Source organism: Hetaerina americana, unplaced genomic scaffold (assembly GCF_022747635.1).
Source record: "Hetaerina americana unplaced genomic scaffold, ioHetAmer1.1.p SCAF_10, whole genome shotgun sequence".
Lineage (NCBI taxonomy): Eukaryota > Metazoa > Arthropoda > Insecta > Odonata > Calopterygidae > Hetaerina > Hetaerina americana.
The window spans coordinates 71485449-71501409 of NW_027286070.1; the positions used below are offsets into that span (position 1 = coordinate 71485449).

At 37.9% G+C, this 15961-nt stretch overlaps 2 protein-coding genes across 2 annotated transcripts; one reads left to right on the forward strand and one right to left on the reverse strand.

Moving 5' to 3' along the window:
* Window positions 1-3243: 3243 nt before the first annotated feature.
* ND-13B (NADH dehydrogenase (ubiquinone) subunit ND-13B) lies at window positions 3244-4365 on the reverse strand. The gene is made up of 3 exons (XM_071598846.1): window positions 4240-4365; window positions 3996-4157; window positions 3244-3507 (listed from the first exon to the last, which is right to left on the reverse strand). Exons 1-3 carry the CDS (start codon window positions 4261-4263, stop codon window positions 3331-3333), a joined length of 363 nt encoding a protein of 120 aa, XP_071454947.1. The 5' UTR covers window positions 4264-4365; the 3' UTR covers window positions 3244-3330.
* Window positions 4366-4404: 39 nt separating this feature from the next.
* ND-B17 (NADH dehydrogenase (ubiquinone) B17 subunit) lies at window positions 4405-5304 on the forward strand. The gene is made up of 3 exons (XM_071598845.1): window positions 4405-4749; window positions 4826-4927; window positions 5000-5304. Exons 1-3 carry the CDS (start codon window positions 4504-4506, stop codon window positions 5138-5140), a joined length of 489 nt encoding a protein of 162 aa, XP_071454946.1. The 5' UTR covers window positions 4405-4503; the 3' UTR covers window positions 5141-5304.
* The last annotated feature ends 10657 nt before the right edge of the window (window positions 5305-15961 follow it).

A 15961-nucleotide genomic window follows, 5' to 3' on the forward strand; every position in this document is an offset into this window, starting at 1 on the left:
ATCTCTTTACTTTTCACCTCAAGCTGGAATGCAACCAAAGAATCTACTCTAATTTGAATCTCAGCATTGGAAGTAAGTCGCATGCTAACTGCAGCAGCTCATTTTAATTACCTTTACCCTCCCACTCGATCAAGTTACCACAGCTGATAAATATACCCAACTCATTTTTATTAGGGAATACCAGTTACATGCCAGGTTGTGAAGAGATTAGATGATGAATATCAACCCTTTGAGCAGAAAAATATCCTACCATAGTTTATGTAGATGTAGGTATTATTTATTCATTCATTCCATGTACTTCAATCTATCAATATTTCTAAAAACAAATTTTTCCAACGGGCTGCTTTTGGTGTGCAGTAGATTCTACCTGCAATGTGCCCTACCATTGTTCTTGCATTACAACCCTTAAAAAGTCCCTAATATAGAAAAATGGGCCTCATAGAAGGTCCTCAGTTGAAACAAGAGTTGCATTACAACCCTTAAAAAGTCCCCAATATAGAAAAATGGGCCTCAGTTGAAACAAGAGCTTGAGAAGGGGCACCTAAGCCATAGTCATTTCATCCCAACTATTGTTTTAAATATCGGACATTGCATCTACAGCAGTGCATGGGGCCCACATGCTGATACTGACACCGCTTGTAATATTTGTAATCAATAAATGTTAAAAGTTTATCTGTGATAACTCTAATTATTTTTCTTGAAGATTTATAATCATGCCAAAATACTCAAATGAGGTTTGTGTTCCTAACTACTTATTTATTTGGCAACACACAATGTTCACAACAACAAAAGATCTATGATGAGTAAATTACAATAAATTTTTAAATTGTAGAATTATCAAATTTTTCCTGATTTTATATCAAGTTCCTTATGCCATGGGAGAGTACTGCTATAATCCCAAGAAACTACTAAATCACAAAGGATTAATACTTAACAGAAAATATTTGGAACATGACAGTACCAAATTTTGAGAGGTTACCACAAGTATTTCAGAGTTTATTATAAATTCACACTTTCCCCAGCATAGCACGAGGAGTTCAGGAAAATGCTTGAATGAGAACCATAGAGATGGGCATTAAAATTTGCAGTAGCTTGCCTGTTGGGGTAAAATATATGAAGCCTCATTATGAATTTCAACTTTCTAAAAATTATCTGTGTGAGCTCTGCAAATGATTATTTGGGTGATAAACCATCTCTGTAGGCCATTAATCCCTGGTTCCTGGCAAATACATTTAGTATCCATTTTATTATCTTCAGCAGATGCCTTAATCTATATTCGTGAATTCACTAAATGGGCTAAATGTACAGCAAATGCTGAACATCTTAGGTTAATAAAATCAAAGCTCTCCTTCAAAGATTATTGAATGAGCATCTGCTCTTTTCACATGCTGATTAAAAGTCAATATTTTGCATACGTAATCCAGTAGACTTGTTTTCTACAAACCACTATCTTGGTCATTGATAACTTGAACCATTTCATCGAAATCCAATTAATTGTGCTCCCAGGTAACCCCTTTTTCTTTTTCTTGTGCCGTCACCCAAAAAGAAATGTAATATGAAGGATGGGAAATAGCATTGGTGGTGTAAGCTTAACAAAATGATGTCCACACTTAGCCCTTTTCTACATTGTAGGGAAATCAGGAGAGAGGAAACAAACCATGGGGAGAACCATGCCACAAATACCCTGCATGAAGAGGCACATACCTTGTCACAGGATACATTATCCTGGAGTACTAAAAATCAGTGGATGCAGGCATATTTAGGGGACTCAGCTGCTATAATGAAGCAATATTTGCATAGGATATTCCTCTTCAAAGGCTGAGTGAATTCCAAAAGTTGGAAAAAACTCATACTTATCATTTTCAGTCACTGAATGGAGGAACACTTACTATATTGAACAGAGTAATTTGCAAACATCTACAAAATTGGCCATTAACAGGGATGATTGTTAAGAGAGGTTTCATGGTAAATACATTAAACTATGTGGTATTATCCTCTCTGAAAGTAATACAGAATCTGGACAATGCTAGTTTTGGCCTTTGATAAGAAGAGAAAACCTTGGCATTCAACTTGTTGTGGCAGAGGAGGTAAAACATTTGTTCTACTGAATGAAATGACTGAGCACGTCCTGATATGGACATCCTCTTCCACAGAATGCCCATAGCCTCCGATGAGGGTCAATGCAATGCATTCCAGCGTCCTAGAAACTGCTGCAGAAGGCCGATGGCACAGAATGCATATGCAATGGGAAATTACCATATTGGAAACCCTCTTGGTATTCTTAGTCCCACTGGGCTTATCTCACGGGCATGACAAAATCCTGAAAAAAATATTTCGGCCGCAAAATATACCTACATTTGCATTTGAAGTACCCCTCTGTTAGAATGGGTTCTAGATTTTCCTGATGGACTGGCAATAAACTCAGCATTTACCACAGACCATCAGGGGAAAGTCACTCTCATCACAACCAGGTTACAATTTATTTCGTCACGAGATATGTGTGGGTCATGGCAGTGTGTGCCTTAGCAAGACAGTGATGGTGATCTTCCCCCAACTGCTCCTGCTGTGAAGATATGCTAAATTTTAGTAAAGCATTGATCGCCACCATTTCCAACCTTTTTAAGTATGAAATTGTCCAACCATTAAAACTTGTTACAATCAAAGTATATTCATTGTTTTAAGTGTTAAATACAGCCCTTTCCCTGCATCTGGTGGTGTGGTAAGGTATAATCACGCTCGAATATTATTACAACTAATTCGAAAGGTACAAGTGAATACGCTTGTGCATGCTTCAACAATATGAAGTGATCATGATCTATTTTTGCAGTGCGATGTCACATTTTGCCACTTGACAAGGGCAGAAGAGGATAGTTCAATTTTTCCGGCAAAACTTCATATTAAATGCCAACCAAAGACTGCTAGTTCGTATATGTGTGGAAAGAAAGCTCCTTAGGAGATTGAGAATTAAGTGAGTGAGATGAACATTTGCCATTAAAGAAAATTCCATGAATTATATATACTATTCTTTGGAAGGTCACAGCATTCAGGCTATGCTTTTAAGTTTCATCTGTCTTCTCAATTTACAAAATATTTAACACTTGAAAAAACTAAGACATTCAGATCGACTATTAATGAACAAGAAACGGTATGTGAAGTAGCACCTATAAAATCAATAAAATCTGAAAGGTTAGATTTATGAGTTACCTCCTAGAAAGGTTACCATATCAATAAATAACAGTAAAATAATTTTCATATTTATGTATTATAATATTTAAAAGATAACTACAATATGTTATTACCTATACAAGATACGATATATAATTTACTGAATTAAACTTTTCCAATGGGCCATTTCCATTGATTTGCAGGAGGTTCTTGGCACAATGGCTCCCAAGGCTTCCATGCTAGCATTCTACGAGCAAGATTAAGTTCATTTTCTGCTTGAATTATTACTTCTTCTATCTGACCACAGTTTATCTTCTCCTCCAACTTGGCGACATCGGGTTCCTGTCAGTAAAATGTAAAATACACTCAAACAGACTAGTTTATGATAGTAATACCATCTTACAATTGCCCTTAGGTCTCAAGAATTTCGCAGTAATGGGTGTCTTTGGAGTCTTGGTAGAGGAGAGTTATATTTTATCTTTCTAGGTTAGAAATCTCAGTCCAGAACTGTTCAATCAAACCAACGACCGTAAGTTAGATTCTTAAGACATCAGCTACGCGACAAGACTCAAGACTTAAGGTCCCATTGTGGAACTAAAACTCAATAATGACCGAAACAAGAGAAAAACAAATTACCACTCTATAGATTCTTTATTACCGACGGGTTTCGGTGTATTACACCATTCTCAAGACTAAACTAGTCGGTATTAAAGAACCTATAAAGTGGAAAATTGTAAGCATTTTCTCTTTTACTATCATCATGGGACGACTCCACCACATCACACCTGAATCTATTGTTAAACTCAAAATTCACGTAATTTTCAACTCACGCTTTGGACATGTTGAGCTCTTTCTTCAACAATCTGCTCAGTGTACTTTCTGTATGCAGCAGTCTCCGGCATTTTTTGCAGGACTCTGAGAGTTTTGTTGTAAAGAGCTCCTAATGAGTAGTGGGGATTTTTGGCCACCGGGAGCAGAGTTAACTTCGTAGTCTACAAAACAGAATTGTCATTCCTTAGTTATGGAATATTATTCATTAAACCATTCTGCTAAACAATTTGTGACGCCAAATACCTTTTTTATCGCTCCAGAAGCCATTATTGGGTAATTGTGTGAGTTAGTCCAAATCCGGGGTTCGTTTCACTGACCAGCAGCCACCATAACACAGAATTCAATAGTCGATGCATAGTCGATCAAACCATCAATCGAAAGTATCGTGATGACGACGAGAGTTAGTAAAAAGACAGTCGATTTTACACTCATTTCAGCTGTCGAGGCTGAGGAGGTTGGGGATTTGGAGTATATCTTTTTGTAGTTAAGCATTTGAAAATATTAGAAATGGCTTCACAAACGGGAGGAGTGAAGCCTTTCCCAATAGAAGGTCGAATGGCCCGAGAAAGGGAAAGATTAATGGGAATGACCGATGAGGAACGAGCTTGGAGAAAACAGTGGCTTAAGGATCAAGAGTTAACTGCTCGGGAGCCCCTTTATCAAGCAGAACAACATCCAGAATTGTTCAATCCAATTAGAAGAGCTTACCGTTTTCCTTTGGATAAGGTTTTCGGAGCATTGACACCGGCATTGGTAAGTGTTGCTCTTTGCTTAAGGAATCAAGGAGGCAATTTCAAAGGTTATTTATGCCGAAAGATATTTTTTGCAGGGAGAAAAACGAGCAATGATGGCCCGATGGTGGACTGGAAAAATCCTAATGAGTATTTTTGCAGTTTATTCTGTAACCTACTACTTCAAATACAATACAAATGTATGTTTTAATTTTATTTTTTATTCTCTCTTTTAATGTGAAGGAGTTTATATCTTGGTAATTGAATTTCAGGATTGGACAAGGCGAGGCGGGTGGAGAGTAATATCAACTCGTCCTGCTGTTTTTCCCGGGGATCCTGGTTTTCCTGCCAAATCGGAGCGTTCGCTTCCATCAGATTATGCCGACAGAAACTTCAAGTCTTCAGTAATATAAACTCTTTTGATTGCTGTGAAGTGTTTTAGTATGGAAATCCTATATCTTGTATTGGTAGGTAGGTGTATTTGAAATGTGCAAAATGAACCTGAGTGAATTCCATTTTTGGTCGAAATGGAAGATCATATAGTTTGTAAATAAATTTAACGTTATTATAAACACAAGTCCGTCGTTATTAATGTTGGAACCTTTGGCGAATCAGTAGTGGCAATTAAACACATTTCTGTGTTAAAATTAGCCCAAAAAGAATTTTATTCCGATAAGGACACATCGGCGTAATGACGGACACTATCATTGTTGCACTTACTTATATTTAAGACCCTCAATTTTCAATTAGAAAAACGCCTTATCTGTACTAATACTTTGACGGGTGATAATAACTCTAAGCGGTCATAATTCAGTGATTATTATTATTACTTTTTATTTGCCCAGAGATCACAATACAAAAATACCAGGTGGGTGAAGTATGTACATGATATAAGGCACGTCAATGAGGAGCAAAGACACAGGCTCAGTTAAGATACATAAAAGAATAGATGCTCATAGTTACATAAGTGTTTGGTACAAACCCATGAACATCGGCTGTAACATGCACATACAATATCAAATTCAGAAAAATCATTGATCACAAACATGAATCAGACCATTACCATTGCTAGAAACTAAAAGTATGAACTTACTGGTCGGGAATATTGTTGAGATATTCATCAACCGAGTAAAACATATTGCGTTGTAGATATCTTTTTAGTTTATGCCTGAATACGGCAGTTCCCTGTGTATCCTTGATACTTTTGGGTAGTTTGTTAAATAATCTGATGCCCATTTCATTGGGTCCTAATTTCAATGCTTTAGTTCTTATATTCCCATAATGGAAGTCATTCCTGCCTCTGGTGTAATGATGATGATAGGCAGAGTTAAGAGAATAGTTGCCGATGTTATTTTTTATATATAGAATTAAAAACATAATGTAGATGCATTCGCTGGTAGCAACTGGTTCTAGAGCATGTAAGTGAGCATCGAAGTGTGCATTAAGCTTAATATAAATTTAGAAAATAGTAGTGATGATGAGTGTTTCCATTTGTTCTAACTTCATAATTCAGAAGTTGAACTGATTTGAAGGATATTCTGTAGTGTTGCTAGATTCTTGTTCGTCTATTTCCTATTCCTTTATCCTCGCATAGACTTGTCATTCCTCCCTGGAATATCTCCTGAAGTTGTCACCGCTCCATCACATAATGGAGATTTATATCATAAAAAGGACAAGATAAGCAATATGGTCGATGTACATAAGTGGGAGTGTAGACAATACGCCCTAGGCATAGCAAGTATCATCTAACAAATATTGGGAAGCATTTTTAACAGTAACTGGTTGTATAACTAGTGATATCTTAGGATGCCAAAGAGTGGACGCAAAATGCTTTTGAAGAAGGGAATGGTAAAGAACCTCAGGCCATAGTATACCCCAAAAAATAATGATCACTTTAACTTACAATCCTTTCTATCTCATATGGAGAAAAATGATATTTCTGTGTGTGAGTAAAAACCACACAAAACTGCCTTCCTCCAGTGTTGACTGAGCAATATTTCCTCAATGATTGCTGGGTGAACTTCATTTCTAAATTGCTCATTTGAATTCATTGTCTTATATTCCATACCTTCTCATTTTAGCCTTTCCACCTATTAGTGGACTGACTATTTTAACTTGTAATTCATTAAAGTTAAAATGACAGGTTCAAAATCAGGATTTCTTGTGTTTATAGCACTAGTAGTCTGTATTTTTGCTTTCATAAAAGGAAGCAGTTTACTTGGTTACAATATGTTATGATGGTCACAATCTGGTATATCGTATACTTGATTGAAACTTTTTGATTAACCTGTTGATCGTGATGCACGGCTGACATATACAGAGGTGTATGTCCCAAGGTGCACACGACCAAAGCAAAGAAGAAGGTTTCATTTAGTGCATACGGTACGGTTATTAGACTGCCTAATAAAGGCTACCTTGCAGGCAACCTAGTGTTTTCACATACATCAGTTACTGAATTGGAGGTGAAACCTAGTGATTGGTTCTATCATTTCAACCAAAATTGAAGGCTTATCTAAATGTAGAGGAAGAAAGAAACGAAATGTTTGAATGTAGCAAACTGTGCTATGTTTTTGACCTTTAACCCTCTTAGTGCGGCGGGGATTCCAGGGGTACTGGTGCGAAGGGTAATTTAAGAAAATGTATCACCTTAGGAAAAAAAACATTATGAAGTTATTTGTTTAGATATCCAAATGCAGTTTTTTTATTTTAAAATAAACTATTTTAGTTAATAATGATGTAATACATTTACATCATCTGAAAAATAAATGTTATTATTACAGTATTATAATTTGAAGAATATTTTTTTAGCAATAATATTTCGATTTTTAGACACAATACTATTATATTTTTAAAAACATTTTTCAATAAAACTACGATATTTAAATATAATTCGGAATCAAAAAGACATGTAGAAAATATTATAAATAAATGAAGAAAAACCAGTGAATTGCAAAATTTTTTTGTCAGCCTCTGCATAGTTCGATTTTGTTGAAAAGGCTGATCTCACTGAGTCAAATTGGGACTTGTCCCCTTTCCTTGAGACTGCGGCAATGTGCTTACAATATAAAGGCAGAAAAAAACCAAGTTCTAACTCACAGAGAACTGCTGACAATGTAATCCAATACACAGGGCGCAATTGATTAGCTAGGATGGACGGCAAGAGAAACCAAAATGATTACAAAGCAGTGCTCTCATTTCCATCGTCTCAACAAAGTCTGAATAAGCAGCTATATATCAACACCACCACACCATAACACATTCAAAAGTTTACAGATGAAAACAGATTAGTAGCCTTTCAGTGGCTTTTCATAGGGGAAAGACCACTCAGAAAAAAAACAAGCAAAAAATTAGGCTGAGCTTCCCGACATGTACTTAACTGAACGAAAAATTATAGTAAGAATTATACTTTTTGAAAAGCATTTAAAATTGCTAATAAAAAATTAGTTATGTAATTCTATGGAATTTAACCTATCGAAAGCACAAAAACCAGAAATTATTAAAGGAAAAACCATAAGTTACAACAATATAAACAATAGCCTACGCAAGAGCCGATATATCGGCCCGCTGCACTTTTTGCCAGGGATACGAAAGCCGATATATCGGCCCGCCGCACTAAGAGGGTTAATTGATAATGTGCATTCAAGTTTGAGGTTGGCAGCACCGCATTAACCCTTTCCACGATCGTTATAATAGATATTCTTCCTGATAGAGGAGGATTTTGAATAATTCTTAGCCATTTGCACACATCATCATGGATGCCAAAGGGCATTCTCTAAGCCTCATCTCTTCTTTACCGGATGCTATTTGTTTTTAAGTTATTCATTTTAGCTACTGCTCTAGTGCTATCCAAGAAACCCATTCTCTTTCTTCCTCTTCCCTGCTTAGCCAGCGTTCTCACGTCCGCCATGCCCTTCACCGCATCAATGATTCCTTCTACCCTCACATTTTCGATCCCCTTTGACTTCCACTTAGCAACTTCCTCTCTTCTCCCACCATAAGTAAAACTGAAAATTTTGTCTTCCCATTTTATTTTCTTAATCCTTCTCCATACCTTATCTCCTTAATTTATTTAATCGTAAATCACCCTTTCCTTAAATATGCAGGCTTTGTCATCAAACAACTCCACACTATTACCATAAAGCACTCACAAGTCCTTTCTTTATGTACTCGGTATGGTTACCATTAGCTCCATCATCTTGGCAATTGCCTCTTTCACCAAAGCGATTCTTCCCCAAATGGCCCTCCTGACGACCCTGCTTCAAGTGTCCTCTAAAATAATTCCCAAATGGGTAAACCGTCCATCCTGTCCTGATTTGTTCTCTCTCTCTGTAATGTTTAATTTTATTTCTTGCTTCTTGGGAACCATATTACTTTCCTTACCAGTTCATTCTCAACTTCATGCTGATCCTTAAGTGTACTCTGCAATAACTGCAATTTCATGTCCATCTGATTGACTATTGCTGAATCATCTGCCGAGCTAGCTGCCTTAATTAGCTCCCCGCCCACCTTCATCCCCAATGCTAGGTTCTCCAATCCCGTCAAATTCTTACTTGTAGCATCTGATTCTTATAGAGGTTTGAAACTTGTATCCCATATTATTGTGGAATTTGAGATAACAAGTGACCGTTATGAGCTGGGAACAAATTGAGCTGATGAGTACCTTTCTATTCTGAATTGCATCCTCTTGAAATGTTTTTGACTCAACGATTTCACCAGTGTTAGTCTGCTTTGTCAGATGAAGAAGCCATTGTGTAATACAAAACATTATACAAATGAAATCTCGAATTGAAATGTATTTATCTACACAATGCCTTGGGATCCTTTGTAAATATTGAGATAATGTATGAAATTCAAACAAAGTCTGGCAGGCTGATTTTCATGCTGCTCCCAAATGGGGTGGTAGTTGAAAGAGGTTTACCAATAAGGTAATGCTGGTTGATACTTACTTGAGGCGAGTTGAGTTGATGAAGGTGAAACACAATGAGGCCTTGTAGCCTCCTGTGTGGTGATATTTGGGGTCGGTTGACTCACTGATCAGATAACGTGATGTCACAGCTGGCCTTCGTTGACGTACTTCAAGCTGAATCTTTGGGAAATGAAACATATTCAACGGGGAAATCATGAGTAAATTTCTTGAGTAGCACACTTCCGATAAGTATGAGCCTGAATTGGTCCATGGCAAGCATGACGGAAGAAAATTATAGTTATTTGGTCAATTTGAAGAATTGCATTACTGTAGGTGCACAATTAAAATTTTACACAGCTCCTGCCGCAACCTCATGTACTCTGCATTGAACACTGTCTTTCGTGTGTGTAAGTGCCACAATCAAATGTATGGGTCTGGGTCTTGAGTGAATGCTCTGACTTGTGCTGGAGTAATCGAGTCCCTCGTTTTGGCAGGGTGAGTGGCTATAATGCTCTCCTCTGTGGCATCCTAAGGTTGCCATCTGTTTTCATGCCTTAGTCAAGCAGCCAAATTCCAGCTGAGTCTGCCGAGCTCAATTGAGAGTTATTATTTCATTAGGCAATGGTTTCTCCCGGGAAGGAGATGGTTGAGGATGTTGGATTCACAATCAGGTGAAGATTATCTCAATAGTTTCAGCCTCAACTTTGTGGAAGTTCATTTTAATAAATGAAAGAGAAAAACTTTGGTCCAATCCACCGCTTTATTTCAGGTATGACTAGTTTCGACGCTACGGCATCATCCTCAGGTACGTACCTGAGGATGATGCCGTAGCGTCGAAATTAGTCGTACCTGAAATAAAGTGGTGGATTGGAACAAAGTTTTTCTTTTTCATTTATCAGGTGAAGAGTTTGCAGATATGGTCTCAAGGGTCATCTTCGAGAGATGGGTATATGCCATGTAGCAAATACTTGTAGCTCTAGAGTATCTAATCCTTTGGATAGGACTTTAAATTATGGACCCCTTGGCTCCTCTCCTTAAGATAGGCCAATGCTGATACCAGCATTCTGACTCAGGATTACTTCCTTTAGCCTCCCCATCTAGAAAATAGCAATCTGTTAGTCCTTCCTACCCGGAGACTAGGAGTGTAAATTTACCACCTCTGCTAGTTCTCACCCTCTCTGGTAGATTTTTCTGTGAAAATATTTATTCATCGCTGGAAGTGCAGTTAAATCCCAATAGTTAGAATATGGAAATATTTAGAATGCATGGATGAAGCTATTTTTTTTGAGGTAATCTACCGGTAGAGGTAGGTTTTTGGATGGACCCAACTACCAAATAAATATTTTATTTCTCCTAACAAAACACAAAATTGAGCATCCTACTCTACGTCAAATCCCTCTTCATCTCTGAGTACTTTCTTCCTCCCTTCATCCCGTCCAACATCCCTATCCTGTTCCTTCCCTTTCCTCGTTTGCCCAACATTCTACCATAAATTACAGTCTTCCACATCCCACTGCCGGTCAATACCCCCTTCATCCACTTTTCCTGCCTCCATAGGGTTCCTCCAACAAACCCCTATCTTCGCCCACCATACTAAGTACTTCCTCATTTGTTTTCTTCTCTGTCCATTTCACCTTCTCCATTCTTCTCCACACCCACATTTCAAAAGCCTCCAGTCTACGTCTATCCTCCTGCTTCAATGACCACGTTTCCGCACAGTACATAGCTATGCTCCATATCAAACTTTTACGAGTCTTTTCTTAGTATCCTTACTCAAAGTCCCTGTCATCAACTCCCTCCTCCTTGTGAAAGCCTCTTTACCTAGTGCAATTATTCTCCTTACGTCCTTACTACTTTGACCGTGTTGGTCCAAAACACTTCTGAGGTACGTAAACTGTTCTACCTGCTCTAGTTTTTGCCCTCCTATTTTAATGTTTAGCTTAGCCTTTTTCTATCTATAAAATGGCATAACCTTTGTTTTATTAATATTGATTCTCATCGCACACCTGTCGCACTGAATTTCCAATTTACTATGCAATGCTTGCAACCCCTTGGCTGACTGACAAACTAAAGCTTGGTCATCAGCAAACCTAACTGATTTTACGAATTCCCCGCCCACTTTCATTCCTACCTCCAGTTCTTCCCAATTCATTTCCTCTGAATACAGGTTGAACAGCAATGGTGATAATGGGCAACCCTGCCTTACACCTCTTCCTAACATTGCCCATCCGGTCTCCCTGTTCCCCACTTGCACCTGAGGAAGTGGGGAACACAGCAGTCTGAGACATGTACAGGTTGCGGATTAGCCTCCTATCCCTCCAATCTATTCCTATTTTCTGCAATATACTCATTAGTTTTTCCCAATTCACTCCATCAAATGCTTTTTTGAAATCTACAAAACAGGCAAATACCTCCTGGTTGTGTTCTATATTCCTCTCAATTAATAATCTCATTACTGCAATGGCATCAGGCGTACCTCTCCCCTTCCTAAACCCAAACTGATCATCCCCTAAGTAATCATTTGCCCTACTCTCTATCCTTTTGTTTACAATCGTGAGAACAACTTTAGCTGCGTGGGATATCAAACTTATTGTCCTGTAGCCCTCAAATGATGTAGCCTTTACCTTTTTCAGAATAGGGACTAAAACTGATCTCACAAAGTCTTCTGGCCAGATTCCCTCCTCATAAATACTACGAATCAGCCCATATATTCTCTTCCTCCCACATTTTCCTAAACATTTCAATAGTTCTGCGGGAATGTTATCCACCTCCACGGCCTTGTTTAGTTTCATCTCCCTTAATGCCCTTTCTATCTCAGCGTCGAGTATGCCTGGACCTAAGCTATCTTCCTCTACGTCATATTCCTTTTCAATGTCTAACTTTATTGGTCGAAGTTCTCTACTATACAGTTCTTCTATATACTCCTTCCATCTCTCTTGGATCTTCCCTGCGTCAACTATTATCCTACCCGCCTTATCTCTAACTGTTAGCATAGATCTCCCTTTCTTACTTCCCGATAAAAATTAAACTTTGCTGTACAGCGCACCGATTTCACCCTTCCTCTGCAGACTTTCCATATCCTCGCACTGCGTCTTCCATCATACTTCTTTTCCTTTATTTGTTGCCCTCCCCAATTTATTGTTTAATTCTTTGTACTTCATTTTGCCTAACTCTGTATTGACATTCTTCCATTTTCTCCACTCATCCATCTTTGTAATCATCTCATCTGTGATCCATGGTTTCCTAGTCCTTTTAGCATTAACGGTTCCAATAGTGTCTTTTGCGGCTTTAGACAACCCTTTCTTGATCCTTTCCCATTTTTCTTCGATTGTACTTGGCTCTTTACCATCCTCCATGATTTCCTCTACCGCCTGTTTGTATTCCTTCCTTTTCAAACCATTTAATGCTTCTACATTCCATTTTCTAACCCGCTGCCCCTGCCTTATCTTTTTGAAACGGACCCTACATTTCATAACAACTAAATTGTGGTCAGAGTCCGCATCCGCTCCTGGGAAGCTGTGTGAATTTATCACACTATTCCTAAACCTGTTTCTAACCTGGATATAATCAAGCTGATACCTTTCTGAGTCACCTGGCATTTTCCATGTATACCTGCGTCTTTTGTGGTGTCTAAACCAAGTGTTGGTGTTGACTAACCCCTGTCTCCTGCAGAACTGAACTGCTTTCTCCCAGCGGTCATTCCTCGTGCCTAAACCATAGTCCCCCACCTCATCACCATCTCTTCCTTCGCCTACCGTCGCATTCCAATCCCCCATCACTATCAATTGTTTCCCTGCGGGAACACACGTGAGAATGTCCTCTCACTGATCGTATATCCTATCAACCTCTTCTTCCTTTTGGTTGCTCGGTGGCATGTATACCTGAATAATGACCAAGTTCGTCGGTTCTGCTTTTATCTCTACTAGTAATAATCTATCCGTTACCTGCTCTATGTTGACTACGCTTCTTCCCACCTCTTCATTTAATACTATGGCAACCCCTCGTTGGCTCTCGTCCCCGCCGCTGTATATTATTCTATACTGATCACTCCAGTAATCCCCGCTAACCTTCCATCTCGCCTCACATAGACCTAAAATATCTATTTTTCCCCTTTCCATCTCTTGCTTGATATTTTCCATTTTCCCTGTCCTCATCATTGTCCTAATATTCCACGTTCCTATTCTAACTAATTTGGTCTTCTTCTCCTGCGTCTTCTGTCCTGCTGCTGCCGGTTTTCCCTTGCAAGGGTTTCGTAGGATGACGACCGCTCCTAACCTTCGACCTATCTGGCATGGGTGACCCTGCAAGGGCAATTACTATTACTCCCGCCAGCACAGCTCTAGGGGTCATCGGAATGCACAAGCCCTTCCACCACGTCAAGGTTGTAGTCTGGGGAGAGGATAAAGCTATAAAATATTAATTTTTCTGTATTTGGTCACATGTATTTTGCTGATATTGACTGCTGGAAGTTTATTAACTTTATTATTAAGCCTCTACTATTCTGACCATGATGTGTGTAGAAGAGATGCCATTTTTCCCACAGATAATAAGGGATCAATAATCAGAATAACGTTGTCCAACCATAATAGGAGGGATGAGTATTTTGGGTCAAAAGTAGTTTTGTGTGAAATCACTCCCCACGACACACTAGTGGTGGCTTGCAGAGTACTATGTGAATGAAAATAAAATAACCTTGATAATTTGTGATGCAATCCTATAGTCCAAGAGTTCCAAAAATACATGACTGATATTTAGACACATTACCAATATTTTAAATCTTCATTTTAGAGAAATGACTGGAAATGAGGATTGTGATGTGTATGATTAATTTTGGTGGAAATAACCGGCAAATCTATTGTTTTTAAAGAAGTTGCTCAGGTAATTAGTAGAAATTTACAGCAATTATAGTGGAAGAAACTAGTGCTGCAACATTCATTTATCTTGACCTAAACTTTTAAAGAAATATGTGATGGTTTTTTTCAATTCGTTAACTTTAAATTGAGATGACCCTAGGAAAGGGCTGGCCACATAATATGTCACATGTTGCTAGGGTTTATTTGGATATCTCAATACCTCTTCTGATACTTTGATGCAAAGTTTCAACCCTCTTCTGGGGAGAAGAGGGTTGAAATCCCCTAAAATGTTTTGACTTCCACTAGCTGGTAATCATCCAAGCACCAGTGTGAAAGAAATTAACCTTTTCTATCGTCTTCTGTTTTTACATTGTGTAAAATTCAAATTCTTTCTTGACAAAGAGTAATAGTGTTTCCTCCATTTGGCTGTCACATGAACTCTGGGCAGTGCCTGAAATCTCTCAAGGAATTATTCTTTTATGCAAGTTTGTTCTGGGTTCTCTTAGGTATCTAAGTACAAGTGGTCATTATTCTGCCAGGATTTGTTTTTCTAGAAATTTCTTTCTAAAAATATGCATGTTTCTAGACTTTAATTGTTTCCTGTGATGAGCATTTATACTTTCATAGAAACACTATACATTGATAATCTAATGAAACAAGAAATTTGCTGGCCATTTTGTATGATACTTGGAAATTTTATGCAAAAACTGGTCTAAATTAGTTTTTATTTAGGATGGCAAATTGACCGCAGAATATTGATCAATGAACCTTAAGCAATTTTTGTTTGGGATATTTAAAGTTATGGTGCCCTTTCTAAGATGGTACTTTGTTGGGCAGCACTTTCCTGGGGCTACCCCTCCCTGATATGCAGATGAATTTCTCCACAAGTTCATGGCAGAGAAGCAACTTGAAGATTTTGTCAATTAAAAACCATTGATATTGGATAAAGTTTTGCTATTTGCTTACATATTGTTAGGTACAAAATAGTGTACTAGCAACTTGGTTCGTGAAAATTGGTTACATAAAGAAAGAAATTAGGGGGCATTTGCCCATTGATGGTAATTAATGTTAAATTTATAATCAATTAAATTGCCCGAGTGTTTTATTGTAATTGTCGAATAATAGTTTTCTTGGATGGGAAAGAATATGTTGGACAAAATGGTCAGTCTATCACTAACAGCTTTATGCTGGTCAAGGTAAGTTTTTGATTGTGCCAGAGACGGAGGACTCTTGACTCCAATATCAGCAGACTGCTGTTAGTAAGTAAGTAAGTAATTTTATTTGCCCAGCAGATTTGTACAATTGTAAAAAACAAGAACAGATATAGGACACGTCAATGTTATATAAAGAAATGATAAATACTAAGTACATGTTTAAATACAAAGAAACTCATGGGACAAGAAGTTCATTAATAGAATAAAACATTTTACAGAGTAAATATTTCTGAAGGTTGAGCTTAAATATAGGCAGCTTAT